This window comes from Mangifera indica, chromosome 5, assembly GCF_011075055.1.
Source record: "Mangifera indica cultivar Alphonso chromosome 5, CATAS_Mindica_2.1, whole genome shotgun sequence".
Taxonomy (NCBI): Eukaryota; Viridiplantae; Streptophyta; class Magnoliopsida; order Sapindales; family Anacardiaceae; genus Mangifera; species Mangifera indica.
Window position 1 is genome coordinate 685,254 of NC_058141.1, and position 17,920 is coordinate 703,173.

At 34.0% G+C, this 17,920-nt stretch overlaps 2 protein-coding genes across 2 annotated transcripts; one reads left to right on the forward strand and one right to left on the reverse strand.

Moving 5' to 3' along the window:
• Positions 1-2,818: 2,818 nt before the first annotated feature.
• On the forward strand, positions 2,819-4,875 carry LOC123215866. Its single transcript, XM_044636132.1, has 3 exons — positions 2,819-2,982; positions 3,069-3,277; positions 4,379-4,875. Exons 1-3 carry the CDS (start codon positions 2,878-2,880, stop codon positions 4,662-4,664), a joined length of 600 nt encoding a protein of 199 aa, XP_044492067.1. The 5' UTR covers positions 2,819-2,877; the 3' UTR covers positions 4,665-4,875.
• A 1,047-nt stretch (positions 4,876-5,922) lies between these two features.
• Positions 5,923-8,470, reverse strand: LOC123215867 (DNA-directed RNA polymerases II, IV and V subunit 12). Its single transcript, XM_044636133.1, has 3 exons — positions 8,297-8,470; positions 8,107-8,199; positions 5,923-6,233 (listed from the first exon to the last, which is right to left on the reverse strand). Exons 1-3 carry the CDS (start codon positions 8,334-8,336, stop codon positions 6,211-6,213), a joined length of 156 nt encoding a protein of 51 aa, XP_044492068.1. The 5' UTR covers positions 8,337-8,470; the 3' UTR covers positions 5,923-6,210.
• Positions 8,471-17,920: the final 9,450 nt, after the last annotated feature.

A 17,920-nucleotide genomic window follows, 5' to 3' on the forward strand; every position in this document is an offset into this window, starting at 1 on the left:
CTCGTTGAGCTCGTGGAAGCCAAGCTTGAACTTGACTCGAATTCGGCTCGACTTATTTTAAGCTCGAGTTTTTAACTATTTCATTATTAAAACAACGTCGTTTTGTATTAAAATTTTTAATTGAAAAATTTAACGAGTAGCTCGAGTTCGATCAAACTTATATAGGGTTGACTCGTTTCGCGCTCATTTGAGCCGAGCTTGAATAGGCTCGGTTCGAATCCAACCCTACCCATTGCCCTGTCGGTGGAACGATAACTTGATGTGATTTACTCAATTTAATAATAGGTAAATTTGGTCCACTAAACCCGGTCACAACTAAGACTAGACTCAAGCCAAGTTAAGTTTGAATTTGGCTCGGCTTGAGTTTGGCGACAACTCCAAACTAAGCTCAGACTTGCCTTAACTCAATATTGTAGACCCCCAAAATAATGTAGTTTTGATGTATATTGATCAAAATAATGTTATGTTGACCGTTTTGATTCGAGGTCTTCCAAGGTCGTGAGTCTAACAAGTTAAACACCTATAAGCTTGAGCTCAAGCTTGACAGTATAATACTCTCTTAGCTTGAGTTTGAGTTCAAACTCATCTAAAGAGAGTTTGTTTCGAGCTAAATTAGCAATTAAACTTGAGCTAACTTGGCTCAAATTTAACCCTAACCATAAGTCCTATTGGACTGGTTAAATTGGTTAGTTAGGGTTTTAAAACCATGAGAATAAGGAAAAAATTAAAAAAAACAATACAATATTTGCTTAAAAAGGGATATTACCAATTCCAGTGCCAAGCATAAATCTAAATTTCCCATCCCCTGCAACAAGTTAATTGTTATATAGAATATAGATCAGTAAAAAGCTACAGATAAAATTGAGAACAAACCATTTTGTAAAAAGCTGTAACTTACGGTTGCCCCTTCTTTTTGTCCCAGAACAATAAAAATTTCCCATTCTATCAGTTTGGCATTGCCCTCCAGCAAAAAAACAATCAAAGCATTCATTTGTTACATCCACTTGAACAGAGAATAAACTCGTTAACAAATAAGAATATTCAACACTTTTTGGTGTCTTATTCACTTGGAAGTTAATAAGTGAGCACAGAGGTGGAGCATATTGAACATTATCAATTGGGTTTGTGTAATAGATATAAGAGTGCTGGGAGTTGTTGCAGGCACGACTGAAATTTTTTGGGATATTGTAATTGAGGGGGCATTCGTACAGGGATTGAATGAAGGGCACACGAAAAGAGAGAAAAGGATAGATGGGAAGAGTCAAATTTTTCAAGTAGTTGCGGCCGCAATTTTTCTTGAGGTTTCCAAAAAGATATGGGTCCTTAATATTAATCGTATTATCCTGTGAGATTGCTGAAAAACTAAACCAATGTCCCTCCTTCCCAATCTGAATCTTTGGAAATTGTTCAGAGCAGTTATCTACAATCACCAACCCACAATCCGGATTCGACCGATTGGAGAAGGGGAAGCTGATATTGCCCAAGAAACCACAACGGAAACTTGGACATCTTGAATTCACCCTCTTCTCTTCTTCGGCAGGGCAAAAATGCATAAGGAAAGAGAGAACAAACAAAGTTATGTAAGAGAAGCGAGCCATTGCAGAATAAACTATGGCTATGCACTAACTTGGTTGATAATATAGAAGCTTGAGTTCCTGCAATCACTTTCTTTCCTGAAGAAAAGTTGCCAGTCTTTCCAGACACGCCAGTTGACTTGGAAATTGCATAGGGAAGACTTGAGAAAAAGAAGGAAACCAGCGCAATTAAGGTCGGACAAAGACTACTTTATCATTACTACCAAATCACTTAATCACATCATGATACATCCATATTTATACATATTTATATAAAAAAAAAATATACATATAATTTTATTTCTTAACAAGTGCACTCATTGGTGGTGTTACTACAAGTAGAACCCACATTACAGTAAGTCACTCCAATCCATGAATTATAATGGTTATGTTCGATTAGAGTAACAGGCTAACAACGTCTTAACCACTCAAGTTTATTTGGAAAAGGTCTATAATGTGGATGTGAGGCCCTGTCCCTCATATGAGATCAATGATGGATTACAAGATAACCTACCAAAGCCCCATGTTGTCATCACAAATCTCTTTAAAAATTCACTTTTCATGTCTGTACTTCCAAAATTCGAGTAACCTCTAAATCATCACTATGCAACAAATATGGTGGTGTCAGGGAGAAGGACCAAAGTGTGAACTCTCCAGAAATTGTAGGAAAAACAGAATAAATCTTTGAAAGAGAGGAATGTGCAAGTTGGGGCATTCTCAACTCTTGAATTCAAGAGACGGTGTTGTATGACAAAGAAAGGGCAGGAACCGATTTATAGAGACAACTATATTTAGAGAATAAATTACTGATAATTCTAATTATGTTTATTTAATAGATTAAATTTTCAAATTTTCTTAATGACGAAACCAAACTTCTAAATTATTTTATTAAAAAAATTAAACTTTTATTAATTACTAAAGATATCAAATTTACTTTAAAAACAAAACAAAACAAAACAAATAATTCTAATTATGATTATTCAATATTTTAATAAAATATATTAAAAGTTTTATTATTCTATAAAAAAATTGAAAATTCGATTTTATTAGTAAAAAAATTTTAAAAATTCTACCTTTTCAATAAAAAAATAGAAACATTTAATAAAAATAATTTTAATGATTTATTATTTAGAATTAGAAGAAAAAACCATAGAGGTGTAGTGGTCACTGACACACCAAATCTAAACCTCCACAAATATCAAATTAAGACAATAATTAAAAGTCCGACCCAAACCCCGTTCAAACGGAAACAAATATCTGCAGAGCAGGATTCGAAAAAAGCTGTCTCAAAAAAAAACAAAAAATGAAAAAATTCATGGGTATGTCAGTCTCCATTTTAGCTGTAGTTACTTTTCTGCATCTCTTAGCCTTCGTCTTCGCCGTCGGAGCGGAACGACGTCGCAGCACTGTAGTATCTCTTACATCTTTTTTCCTTTTTTTTTTTAACGTTTTTCGAAAATAACATTTAAGTGATTATTTTTTTTGTTTTTGAAGGCTAAGGTGGTGTTGGATCGGTCCGATGAGCGGACTTACTGTGTGTACTCAACGGACGCGTCGACGGTGTACGGATTGACGGCGTTTGGTTTGCTATTGTTGAGTCAAGCTGTTTTGAACGGCGTTACGAGGTGTCTTTGCTTTGGAAAAGGCCTTGTTAGAGGCCGCTTATACACCACTTGCGCCGTTGTCTTCTTCGTCGTTTCCTGGTAAAATTACCTTTCTATCCCTCTCGACTGTACTATTCTGATTCATTCACGTATTAGCTGAATTCTAGTTTTGAATTTTTTATCACAAATTTTGGAATTGTAACTGAAAGCGTGGCAGGGTGGTTTTGATGGAAAGTTGAAATTTGTGTACTTGTTTTAGCCAAGTAAAAACTGAGGGTGTTTTTGAGATGTTATCGGAAATCATCTGATGAAGGGTTACCGATAATTATAATTTTATATAAACATTTTTTTATTAATTTATTTCTAAAAACATACAGGACAATACGCACTAGGTTGTTTACTCTTCTTTTTTTTTTTTTAATATTTTAAAATAATTTAATCACATCTTATCACGACAATTCATATGAACAATAGATTGTATATAAGAGTTTATAACAAAATTAGTTAAATGCTAGCAATATATTTTAGGTTCAAGCACAAGTACAACTTTAACCGTTAACATAAGTGTGCAGATTTTTCATTGTATTATCATTGTTTCTCTTTTTAGTAAGTATCTTAATGTGGGAAAAATTGAATATATGTGGGTGGAGGTTTGAAAATTTGAACATGGTTACACTTTTTTTACTAAGAAGAGTACTTTGCTTTTGGTTTATTTCTATTAACTTTCTTGGATCTCATTTTGTGGAATAGTGATTGTCTAGAAGGAAGAGAACATGGTTTACACTTGATTAAGGTTTCTGAAATAACAGGGGGTTTTTTTAAAAGAAGAATTGAATTGATCTTTTTGTGAATGTGAATGCCCTGTTGGAGTGTTTTGGAGATTATCGATGGTATATCTGGCTATTTCATCACACAAAATGGTTCTTTTTCAGTTGACATTGTGACACACCAAAGTACTGATTGATAAATCCTCATTGATTTTGGAGCTAGGCGTCTATGCAGTGTTTTTGTTGTAAACAGTTTTAGTTTGTGTTACCATTTAGATTTCATGATAAGATCAAAATGTCAAGTATGGCGGGTTTTACCCTATGAAAATGTTGTTTCTTTAGTTTTTTTTTTTTTTTTTGCCACTTTTGTGGAGTGTGTATGAAGTGACACTTACTCAAAAGCACTAACCAGAAGTTTGAACAATGACAACAGGGTTAGCTTTCTGGCAGCCGAAGCATGCTTATTGGCAGGGTCAGCGAGAAATGCATACCACACCAAATACCGTGGATTCTTTGTTGGAAATGACCTATCCTGTGCCACACTTCGCAAAGGTGTCTTTGCTGCAGCAGCAGCTTTAACATTGTTATCACTGCTAGCATCGATTTTGTATTACTGGGCTCACTCCAGGGCTGACACCGGTGGATGGCAGAAGCATCAAAATGAAGGCGTTGGCCTGACAACACAGCGTCATCACCCCGGTGAATTTGAGAAAGCTTAATTATGGTATGGGTAGATCAATTTTCCCCGTTTTGGTGATTGTGTTGAGAAAAAAAAAAATGGGGAAAGATTAATTTCAACCGTATAGTATTCTACTGGATGGCTGCGTGATGTATATGTGTTGTGCTAGTGCTCAACTTTAGAAATGAAATAAGGTGTCCTGTATGAATTATTATATATTTGAGTAATGCTACATATACGTAATTTTTGTACACAATTTAAGAATATAGATAATATATCATCATGTGATTGAGTATTATTTTATCTTTAATTCAAAATCATTCAATCACATTAACATGTTATTTATATACTCAAATTGTGTATCAAAAGTATATACGTATAATTATATTGTATATATTTTATCTATGGTTGGATTTGGTCTGGATTGAGCTCAAATAAAAGCCTACTTAAGACTGATTCAAATATAAAAAAGTTAGGTTGAGCTTGACAAACTAAAACTTTTTTTTGGGTTAATTTTGACAAATTAAAACGTTAACTTGATTTTAAAACAATTTTATTTTAAATTCGAACCAAGTCTATTTAAACTAAATTTGTACTATAAAAACAAATCCAATATTTGGCTTGAATTTAATCCATTCAATCCAAGCTCAAATTTAAATTCATACTACTTGAATCAAACCTAATCTGAGTGTTATCTATTATGGATGAAATATATTGGGACTTGAATCTTATGTTACGACGAGAGATTTGAGGACTTGAATCTCATGACACAAGAAGAGATTGATAATGGATTAATTTCATTGAGGCACATTATTCAAGAAGTATTGCTAATTCCTTTGTATTATTAAAAATCATTTGTAATTTTTCAAAACCTTGTCGCAGTATAAAAGGAACTCACTGTAAATATGCAATATACCCTAAAAATAGTGAGAGTGAAACAAAAACAATTGAGAAAAATGTTTTTGAATTTATATTGATTGAATAAGTGTTTTTCCTTGGAGTAACTGATGCAAGATTGGATTTTTATTCTCAATGGTTAGTGAATACTATCATTTGTGCTCTTAAAATTGTACTCAAACTAGGGTGAGTTAAATTCAGACCAAAGATTGGTCTCGGTTTTACAGGATATTATACCTTGAAAGAACTAATGAACGGGAAAAGAAAGAGAAGGAAGATGGGTTGAAGATTTCTGGATTTTGTGTGGATATAGGGTGATAGATGGATAGTGAAAGGAACTGAAAGAAAAGAAACGGCTAGAATGAGAGAGTAAGATGAATTCAATTGAGAGGAATGGAAACAACAAAAAAAACAATCATTTAAATAACTATGGTATACAATTGTAACACAAATAAATTTATGATAATGTTCCATTAACACCACATACTTTCATCACAAAACACACATACAACTAATTATATCGATCACCATCCAATTGGGTGAAAGTAAGTCTTAAATGATAGTAAGACCAAGCTTGTTCAAACACTATAGACATACAAACCAAGAGATCTCTGCAACTTCCAACAGGATGCCCGTACGCTTCAATACTTCAGGCCACAAGCATATACATGTCCACTCTCATCCATCGGCTAGCGTGCCTCATATTGGACAACTGCAATGACCAAAATGTTTAATGTTAAAAATCAAATGTTTGATCAATATGGAGTATAAAATGTAAAACATTTCAGTAAAAAGCACAACATATGTTGCACCAAAACATTAAGAGTGCTCACTCATTAATTACTTTTACAATCCCAGGCGCAAGGTATGGAAGTTGGATACTATATCCAAATTTATATTATTTTGAACTCTTCAATCTCAAAAGCTAACTTTTGAGGTGTGATTTTTTCAAAATTCATATCATTTAATATCAAAGTAACCATTATGTCTCTTAATAGCAATTATATGGTGCGAGTGTTGACGTCAACATTGTAATGTTCGCCTAAGTCTAACAGGGAACTAGCACACAATCATCTCATATGGGCATCAGGGTTGTAGATTATGATGATATGTTACAATCTCAAATGCAAAATATGAAATTTAGATCTACATCAAAAACTATGTGATTTTGATGTGGGGTTTTTATGATTTTGAGTTCCCTAAACTCAATAGCTAACTACTGGGGTGTAATTCTCCCAGGATTCATATCAATTACACATGACCAGGGTAAACATGAGAGACTATGGGTGAGAATTTCAGCAAAGCCTTCCAACATTAGAACCCCTCGATATACCAATTAGTAGAAGCCTTTTCTTAATGGGAAGAATGGCCAGTATAAATAAACATTCACACCCAAAAAAAAGAACAAGTCCACAGGCTATACATGATGGACCTGAAGTTTAAATATTATCACCCGGAAAATATACATAAAATGCAAAATATGCTTGCACCATAACTAGGCAACATACTATCATTTGTCCTTCCAACGCTTTTTATTCATAGTGCAAGCCAAGAATTTGAAGAACAAAGATATAGGCTCCAATCTCTTTCCAATGATACGAAATCTAAAGTTCGCAAATACTTCATTTTATCCTCATCCCATAAGACATACGCAAACACCCCAATCGATCTCTTCTCTATCACTATAAAGTTATCAACTAACTTCAGCTCAAGAAATATGTACATAACCATATCTCTTTAAAGCCCCATTCTAGCATTCATTAACTCGTTTAACAACATCAACCATTGACACAACAGATTGCATCTCCACTTGCACCAATAAAAGTATACAAAAAGGGAACCGATAGTCTACCATAAAAACACAAACAAAACTCAAAAATACATGAAAGGGGATAAAATTTACCCACCACAGAATTCCAATCACTAATAATGAAGAATAAGACCTATAAGAATAAAAGCAAACCAATTCAAATCAAACCATTTAATAACTATCAGACTTGATCCTTTAAAACCCTAAATAGGGCTAGACCCAAGCCAAGCCAACTTGGCTTGATGGAGCTCGGCTTGAGTTCGTTTGTATCGAGCTCAAACCTGAGTTTTTGGCTCAACTGGAAGCCAAACCGAGCTTGAACTAGAGGATGTTCAGTTTGGTCCAGATCACAACCATTCGGCTCTGATCAATTTGAGCTTTGTCATAGCTTGCATCAAGTTGAACTAAACAGTTGGCAAAACAATGTCATTTAGATAAGTATCAAAAGGATATTGTTTTAAGTGTGAAGTCGTTCAAGCTGAACTTGAACTTCCTTCAAGACCAGCTCAACAAACTCGTGCCACCCCTTTACCCGTTCAAGCTAAACTTGAAACAAGTCATGTTTGGACTCAACTCAGCTCAAATCCAACTTTAACCCTAATCAAGCTCATTACAAAAACTTCCAATCAAACTCCTTCATTCTGAGTCCACCTAAAACTTATCACAAAAACTTTCGGGATACAAAAATAAAAACCCTAAAACCTTAATTTATACTGACTGCCTCAAATAAGCTAAATTTCCATAACTATAAACGATTGAAGGCCATAACACTTACTGCGACGAGTACGCTTCTTGTACAAGATACGATAACCGCACTCGCGGCACTGAATCACATCACCTGGCTTGAGAGTGTTCTCCATTCCACAATCTACACAATTAAAAAAAAATTACCCTCTCCTCACCATCAAATTATGTTCATTAAAATCACAAAAAATTTTATATTTTCAATAAACTAAATACGGTACCTCCGCAAATGTAGCTGACGGGTTCTGGTTGGGGATCCATAGAGATTGCTCTGCGAGTTTTTGAGTCAAACGACTGAATTTTATAGGGTTTCAATGACTAAAAAGTAAAAACCCTGATTTATTCAGTCCAACAGGGTCAGCCGGTTTTTGTATGGGAAAAGGACTATATCCCACCGATCTAAAACCCATATATACGGGAGATGAAAACCCAAACTCCTATTCATAATCAAATTTCTATTAATTTTTTCTGTTAAATAGAATTGTAAAATAGTTATTTTATTTTTTATATTAAAAGTTATAAAGTTTATTATTTTCGCTCCCCTAATGTTTTAGAAACTAATATTTCACTTTTATCTAAAGTTTTTAAACTTTAAAAAGTAATATTTTCACCCCCAAACCTAGGATTTCCATATTTTTCAAAACTTAGTTGCTCCCCATAACTTTCAAAACAGTAGTTTTACCCTCGCTTTTCAACTTCATCTTTCAATGTCGTCTCCGACCTCCTTCTTCTCTTGGTGCGACGGTTGTAGTGCAACGAAAAGATCTCCATCTCCTCGTCGCACAACTCAGATGACAAAGGATGACGCTTCATTGTCCTTCGTCACTTGTCGCATCATCCTTCGTTTATTTTTCTAGAACTGGACGACGAAGGTTCATCCTTTGTAGCTGGAGAAGGGAGATCGATGGAAAGCGTCAGTCATCGATGGTGGTCAGAGAAGGAAGCAAACCCTAGGGGTGAAATCTAAACTTTTCAAACTTAGAGGATGGGTTGAAATATTAGTCTTTAAAACCTGGGGGCAAATGATAAAATTTTGAAATTTTAAAGTTTATAGATAAAATGACAATTTTACTCTTGTCTCTAACTAAAAATTTGGACGGTAGTTTGGTCATGGGTAGGAGTTTGAGTTATTCATCTCCCGTGAGTGTGACTTTGAAATTAGGCTAAAATTTGGGCAGGAAATAGTCTTTTTCCCTTTTTGTATTTCTTGGCTCTATTAAAGTTCACACAGGCATTATTGCATACACAAACGTTAAGGAATTAGAAGTGAATTCAGAGGTGGCAAAGAGTCCAAGGCCAACCCACACAAAGCACGACCAGCACATTATGGGTCGAGCCAAGACCCGCAAATAAGGAGCGTTGTGACACAATTTGTTTTTTTAACAAAATTAGTAATTTTAATCATTTTCATACAAATTAAAAAATTAAAAAAATTTTGACAGATTAGCTCATCGAAAAGCTCATGAAGGCATACCCCACAATACTTGGGTCATACCTCAAGGCTTAGTGTTGAGGTAGGTTAGCATGACTCCTTAGCACATGCCTTTTGGTAGAACTTGGCCAGACACGACCCCTGGCATGACGAACTATGCCAAATTAGCCACAACTGGACCCTTTGATGACTTTGGGTGGATTTGATATGAGTCAAACTGAGTTAGAGAATTATTCGAGTTTAGATCGAAGTCATAATATCTAACTTGAATTTGAATTTATTCAAGCTAGTATATAATGTAATTGGAATACCATTAGCAAAGTAAACAATGTCATTGATAAAGTGAACAATATCAATGGTAAGATAAATAGTATTACCAAATGGACAAACAAATCAATCTAAACTAAACTACCAGGCTAGAGCTCCAACTCGAGATTGGTTATTTCAAATCGAATGATGAATTCGGTCAAGTTAGCTCAATTAGATCTACAACTACAAACATTTCTAACTAATAATACAAATTATCATATCATTTTATAATTAGATAATTTTTAAATGAGAAAAAAAGTAAATAATTACATTACTCAATCTCAAATAAAGGAATTAGTAAAAAATGTTTGTATATTTACTTTTATTCAATGAAACGAGTTGTTATTCTTGAAATATTATGTGACGAATCTATGGTCCAATCTCATACTTCTTGATTTACCTAATCTCATACTTGTCACTTTATATAGATAAATTAGTAATAAATGTTTGTACATATACCCCTTATTGGTCATAATTTTTCTGTTATAGCGTGATGGTTTCCCTTGATACATATAATGACAATTAGGTTATTGTTTTAACTTTTTGGGAGTTCTTGTTTCCAAGAGGTGTTAGAATAAACAATTATGACAATGAGTCATTGTGACAATCCATTTGGGGTTTCATTGTTTGGCTAGTAGGTAGGGGCTCCATTTTGTGGTGGGGTTCAAGAGGCAATACCCTCTTTGTACAATTAACAGTTAGGGTGTTACTCACCAGACGCTAATAGTAGCTTAGGTTTATTCAATGAAGAATTGTTTTAGCATTTCTTTAAAGAATAAATATTCTAATAGAGTTTGGTTTAGTAATAAGAATTCTAATAAATTTTGGTTTAAGGATGATAATTGTCACGAGGGTGTTTCCTTAACACGCCAATGGCACTAAAACAACACCCATGATACAACCAAGCTCCCTTGAACTTGGTTCAATAATATTTCAACTCCACTTTAAGGTTTCACAATTAAAAGTGAGGAAAAACACTATAGTGTGCTACAGTGATTTATGCGTAACCGTGTCTTAGCAAATATCAAATAAATAAAAAAAAACACAAAGAATTACGGGTAACCCTAACCTTTATTGATAAACTCAAAATCATTACTAACCACTCACTTGTACAAACTCACTCTTACAAGTTGTGTAACACCCTCAGGTAAGCTCAAGGTCATTTCAGTCTTTTTCCTAGTTTTAAATTGGGTGATTTCTTTAAATTTTAGTAGTACATGCTCGTGTGTAGAGATATACATGACCTTGTATGGTCAGTAGAAAGTCAAACATCTTAATCAGATTATAATCATAGTGAAACAAGAAATTGCCCTAGTTGTGCAACTAGATACACGATCGTGTATAATCCATACACGGTCATGTATTGCTTCCAGAAATTAAAATAAAAACGTGATAACCCTAACTCTATCGCATTATCTTTTCCAACTACATAGGTAGAGAGTATTTTCGTTGCCTATGTAGTTGTCAATGATAATCGGAATTACCGTAGTTGTGCAAGAAAGGCTTTATCATCGAAATTCAAGTAAGTGGAACGACTTCCTTTGTTTGGTCATGTAAATCTTTGGGATTTTCTATTATATACATGATCTAGAGGTGTTTAGATATGGTAGTGATGATCTAGTTAATGAAATTGATGTTATATGCGAATATGAGGAATTGTATGCATGTCTAATCTCTTGATTATGTGAATGTTATATGTTTTGGCTTGATTGATGCTTTAGAGTCATGTATGTGTATTTTGATTAGATAAATTGCATGAATATCATGCTTAGGGTGTGTAGAGACTTTTGTGTATGCCTTAAAAGAAGTAAGCTTATTGGATTTATGATAAAAAAAAGCATAAAAACCCTAAGGTACAATTTTCAAATCATGACACATGACCGTGTATGGTCCCGTACACACTTGTGTCATTCCAAAAAAAATTGAAAGTTTGAAGATCCCACACTCGTTCTAAGTAAAGAAATTCATAGTCGTATAGTATGGGATACACGCCCATGTATGGTTTTTCAAAAGTGGACGACGTGCACCAAAAGACATGTAGCTCGTACATGTGGATCCAAGTACACGTGAGTGTGAATAGGTTAACTCCCTGTGTGCATCTGCTCTAAACACAATCGTGTGTTAAATGTCACACACTTGTGTATATGGTTCCAGAGGTATATGGGCGTAGGTTGAGAAGCACACAACCATGTACCTCTAGACAAAGTCAAAAGATGATTATACCCTAGACTATGTGCATAAGAAGGGAGAGTTATATAAGAAGAATAATAAGCTAATAAAGGATAAAGAATTTAAGAAAAACATAGATAAGGTGCTCGACTATGTGGACGATGGCACAAACTCAAATTGAGTCAAATTCGAATCGAAGAGTTAATAACCTTAAGGCTAGTGTCACACAATTAGATAGTCACCAGTTATATGTGTAAGTGACGATATTTGTGAGAGTAATAGGGTTAGATACCAATTAGATGCATTATACACTTGGTGCCAATATGTATAGCCACTTAGTTCAGTTTAGGTATGCATGATAAGGATTTGACAATTGGATATTCTTTATGTGATCAGTGGGATGTATCACATATGTACCTGAGGTAAGGGTCATCTTCAGATGGTTAGTCAGCAGTTTCGATCAGCTTATATAGTAAAGGAATGAGCTATTATCAAAAATTTCTAGTGTGATCAGGGTGTCCTAGTTAGATAGCCTAATAGGTCGTTTGGCATGTGTGAGAGACATCATAGTAGCTTTCACTAAGGCATCAGATATGCCAATTTTGGTTTAGGTCTTTGTAGTATTCGTGACTGATCTATGTCAGGGTACCAAGGTGTCATAGTGTGATAATAATTAGCTTACAAATGAAACACAAGTTTTACCGCTAGATAGTTTAATAGCAATAGATGTCAAAAGGTCTCCATATATTGAGTTTTACTCACGCATTTCCTTTTTGTATGTTTTATAGATAGAGGTGAGTAGCGGGGCGAGTGGAGATTTAGCGGTCCAACAAGCAGCTTCACGAAGAGAGAGGCTTTTATTATATAGTTATCAGTCTTATTTTGATGATAACAAACTAATATGTCCTTAAGTATATTGACTAATAACTTTATTTGAGTGTGAGTTTAGATTACAAGAATTTAACTAATGCACTTGAAAGAGTGTCAAAATGAAGATGAAAGACAAGATTCAAGTGAAAAATTTTTGAAGATTTGAAGAAAAACTCAAGTTTAGGTAGATATATGTATAATCTTGAAGCATTTGTTTTTATTAGAATATTTATTTATATGTGATAGCTCACTTAAAAATTTATTTTCATATCTTTCACATTTTGGGTTAAAATATTGTTTTTCAAACTTATTGGGTTAAGTCAAATTTTTACCAAAGTTTATTAACTCATTTAAAATAATGAAGTTTTGTGAACTACATTTTCATATCTCAAAGTTGGTTTTGAAAGAATTTTCAAAATTGAGTTAAATTATCACTTTTCAAAGTTTTAGAGGTTAAATTGTAATTTTTAAAAATTAGGGGGTAAATTATAATAAAATTTGGTTGACCGAATTTGACCAATCGAATTCTTCAATGGCAACTTTCAAATTATCTAGAAGCCATGCATTTTGACTTTCGAAAATTCGGTTGATCAAATTAAATCCGGTCGACTGAATTTTCTAACGGTTAGTGCCACGTAAACTCCATGGAAGTGTCACATCACATCCGATTGATCGAATTATATCTAGTCGATCGAATTTTATGTTTTCTAGAAAATTAAAACGGCTAATTTTTGTGTACAACGATAACTTTCCTCGTTTTCCCCTATATAAACCTAATAAAATTCATTTGTAAAGGACTTTTGCCACTAAGAACTTTCATATATTTGAGAGCAAATTAATTTTAAGCTATTCGCTTGTAAATTATCTTCTCTATTCAAAACCCTTACTCATATACTTTGTAATTTTATTTGCATTGGATTGGACTAAGCTTAAACTTTTATATACACTTTTCGAGAGAGATTATATTTCAAATCCATACTAAAATTCACACTATAAAAGAGTAAGGTTCACTCTTGGAGAGATTATAAATTTTTTAATGAGAAAAATTGAGTTCTAGCATTTGTAAAGATTAATAGCACCTTGGAAGCTATTTTGTTGTGAAGAAAAACTTGGTTCAGTTTTTGTCAACTAATACTTAGTGTAATACTCCAAGGGAGATAACTTGGAGGAGTGGACATAGGCCAGGTTGTGCCGAATCACTATATATCGCGTTTTTTATTTTCTCTTCCCTTAAACTTATACTTTGTGTTATGTTTTTTTGATTGTATTGGTTATTTGAAATATTTTTGTCATTCTCATAAATTGCATTAAAAATAGGCAACATTAATTGATTTGAACAAATTGGTTCAATTCTTTGATTTGGTAAAATTGTTTTAGATTGTCTAATTCACCCATTTTCTTAAGTCATTCGATCCTTCAATATTTTTCATCACTACTAGTACTATTTTACTGTTGTTATTATTACTGTCAATATTTTCAGACATTTGGGGTTTTATAAACATTGTTTAATAAAGCATTTTTATTGCATCACATTTTTACACGTTTTATAATTATGTTCATGCATTAAAGTTTTCAAATAATCTAATTGTGCATGTCTCTTATGGTATATTCTCATCAGGGATATTTACCTAGAGAGGGGTGTTACAGGTTGCCCTCACATATTAATTCTCATACATATCATGTAGCTCATATATCTCATCTTTCTTCATTTACATGAATAAGCTTTCTATTTATATACAAAGGCCTACGCTTCGATAAGCTACAATCTAAAATTAAAAATCCAACCAATAATTCCATGGTTAGCTCTACAAATCATTCTAGCCCCATTTTAGCTCAATTCCTTAAGTCACAGTATTCAATCCCATAATTAGTTCTGGTATGATTGTAGTCCATTCCCTTGGTTTGCTACCATGATTTGCTTAGCCTTAATTGAGTCACAAATTAGATGACATAGTTGACTCATCTTTTTATGCTAATCCATCCTTCTAAGTGCCAACTTGAATTTTTTATGCAAGCCATGCAGCCAGGCTATTAAAACCCGATCTACCCTATTCTCACTTATCGCTGCTTGTTCTTTTGTTAATCCATCCGTTATGCCAACCGGCCTTGTTTTAGGTGCGTAATATCCCAATCTAGCACCCTAACATGCTCTGCTCCAAAGCATTCGCTTAAATAGGAAACAAAGAAGCACTTGGGAGATCAAGGAAGCTAGCTCTTATCCTTGGAATTGGAAGAAAATCATGAAGTCAAGGGAGTTCATGAAAAAAAGAATGAAGGTGATTATTGGTGATGGCAAATTTGCAATGCTTTGGAAGGATAATTGGCACCCTCTTGGACCACTAGTAGAGAAATATGAGAGTAGGATAACTCATGGTCTTGGCCTTGATTTAAATTGCAAGGCGAACATGATTATTGAAGATAGCAATTGGCATTGGCCTTGGTTGAGGACAACAAAATATTCACATTACTTAAGGGAGGTGAAAGAGCTTTTAAACTTTCAACCCACGGGTAAGAAGGATAAGCTTTATTAGATTCCAAACAATAAGGGGAGATTCACAGTTAGTTTAGCTTGGGAAAAGTTGAGAGCTAGAGGCAAAGACGTCCAACGGAGTTGGTTGATTTGGCACAAAAACAACATTCCCAAGCACTCAATCATCTTATGGATGACGATAAAGTAAAAGCTCCCTACAATGGATAAACTTGTAAAGTTTGGTATGGTCTCATTGGTTGCCTGCATTCTTTGCATGGATAGGATAGAAGATGTAAATCATTTGTTTTTTAACTGCCCATTTAGTTGTTTTGTTTGGAATAGTGTGCTTGCAAGAAGTGGTAAGAGCTATAGAAAAAGGCTTTGGAGAGAATTTATTGAGGAAAAAGTTACGGCTTGGAGGAAAAATAACCTCCAAAATCTCATGTCTAAATTATGTCTTGTAATTATTGTGTATGAAATATGGAGAGAAAGAAATAGACGCTGCTTCACTAATTCTTCCAAGCCGAAAGAAATGATCATCAGTAGAATCATAAGAGGTTGCAACCATAAGGGTGTTGAATTCCAAAGCATGAAGAAATCCAAGAAAAATAAGAAGATTGCCATATGTTGGGGACTGTCAGAGTGCATTTTAAAAAAATCTTAAATGAAAATCCTGGAGCAGATTGCAGCTCTATTCCTTTAACCTGTGGGTTCTTTTGCAGGTTTTTATCTTCTGTGATCAGGCCAAGAGAGAAGAGTATAAAGCTAAGCTAGATGGGAAGAAGATTGTAATGATCAAGCTTGTGAAGAAAGGATTCATCTCCAGCGCAGTGAGGACAGTACTAATGTTCTTCAGACATGTCAAAAACGAGACAATACTCAAGCTTGGCATTTCGAAAAGCATAACAGCATGGTTTCGAAGCTTCTTTTGGTCAGCTATCTCCTCAACTTTTCTTGGATCAGATTGATCTGTGGTAGTGTGCGTTAAGGCCTTCTTGTGTTTTCAATTTAGTTTCCCAGTTTGTGTTCTACTGCCAGCCTTGATCTCAATTATCAAATCTGCAGAATTTTATTTTGCTTGTGCTTGCTATGGTTAAATTTACACTTGTATAGATTTATACTTGTATAGATGTAGATCTTTGCTTGTAAAGTTTCTTGGGGTTGTTAGTATAGCTACAAGACGGTGGTTTAGTTGCTGTAGTTTTCCTTTTGGTTGTTTTGTGAGCCTTTTCTCTTGTTTTCTATCTTGTTTTTAGTGGTTGGATAGATAGGGAGAGACAAGGCTATTCTTGACTTTTTCTTTAGTCTATTCTTTTGGGCTCTTTGCTACGAGTTGGGGGTCTGTCCCTAAAGTGCTTTGAGTTTGCTTGGTTCTTGTTCCAACTTGTCTTGAGTCGGCTTGTTTGCTCATAGGCCCTTGTGACCCTTTTACTTTGTTTATAATACTTAGCAAAAAAAAAAAAGTTTATGGGAAGAATTTTATTTGAAAGAGTCTTGAACAACCGTTAAACCCTGAAAAATATCCTGAAAATCATCAAACTCTGATGTTAAAGTGCCCATTTGGAGCCGAGAATTTGGATGAGTGACACCAGAATCAATAAAACATTCATTGTTCCTTTCGTTCTGGATGGTTGCCCCAGTTCAGACCTACCTCTAGAACTAGCCCCAAATTTCAAAAATGGATTATGTTGGTGGCTCATGCTAATGGTGACAGAATAACAAAGGAGAGCAAGAAGAGAGACTATATTTCTAAAGGAATTTAGATCATTATATGGCTTTTACAAATGTACCTCAAATAGTATTAGAGATAGAAAATATGCACTATTTATCTTGGTTCAACTAAACCGGATTACGTGTAGCACTTTATAATGAATGTAGTTGCTAGTAAATATTTATATTACTCATTCAAAATAATAATGTGTTTGTATAGTAGAATTCTTTTTCCCATAAGAAATTCTATTAAAATTCTTATTTCTAAGTTGAGATGACAACGGGACAAGCCACGGTGTTGAATACTCTAATTGACATCTTTGTCCCCTAGAGAAAACCTTTCCCAGCTCTCACCTCTTCCAAGAAATTTTTTTTCTCTATTTCTATACAGTAAAAATATTGGAATATGTATTAGGTATCGAGACATATTCATAACTTAAAAAGATAATTTAGTATTTAAGGTTTTAAAATATATGTAGAAAAAGAGGTGGACAGAGGTCGATACTCTATCTATGTTTACGTTTCTCTATAATGATAAAGATTTTAATTATCTTTATTTTTATTCTTATTTCAATCAAAGAATTTTTTCTACATTCAAAAAGGGACGAGAGAATGATCCAATATAGAGGGTCAGATTATTATCCTTATCTTCAAGAAAAATCTTATTAAGATTCTTATTCATAGAAGATTTCTTAAAACATTTTTTCGCAAGTTAAGCACGGATCATTTACCAATTCTAAAGCACGCCTAATCTACAAAATGATCGTCCATTTGAGTCAAGCTAGTGGCAACTAACCGGAAATGTTTTTTTCAGTAGTTGTAAAAGTTCGGATTCTAGTAGGAGTTTTGGATGGTCATCTATCAGAGCAATTCAAAGTGTCCCGG

Bases quoted from the DNA above. Each gene is read 5' to 3' on its own strand.
- LOC123215866 (XM_044636132.1), top strand. From the start codon at position 2,878: ATGAAAAAATTCATGGGTATGTCAGTCTCCATTTTAGCTGTAGTTACT. The intron at 2,983-3,068 runs GTAGTATCTCTT...TTGTTTTTGAAG, and splicing joins CGGAACGACGTCGCAGCACT to GCTAAGGTGGTGTTGGATCG. The intron at 3,278-4,378 runs GTAAAATTACCT...CAATGACAACAG, and splicing joins GTCTTCTTCGTCGTTTCCTG to GGTTAGCTTTCTGGCAGCCG.
- LOC123215867 (XM_044636133.1), bottom strand. From the start codon at position 8,336: ATGGATCCCCAACCAGAACCCGTCAGCTACATTTGCGGAG. The intron at 8,200-8,296 runs GTACCGTATTTA...TTAATTGTGTAG, and splicing joins CGTCAGCTACATTTGCGGAG to ATTGTGGAATGGAGAACACT. The intron at 6,234-8,106 runs GTAAGTGTTATG...TGGTCATTGCAG, and splicing joins CAAGAAGCGTACTCGTCGCA to TTGTCCAATATGAGGCACGC.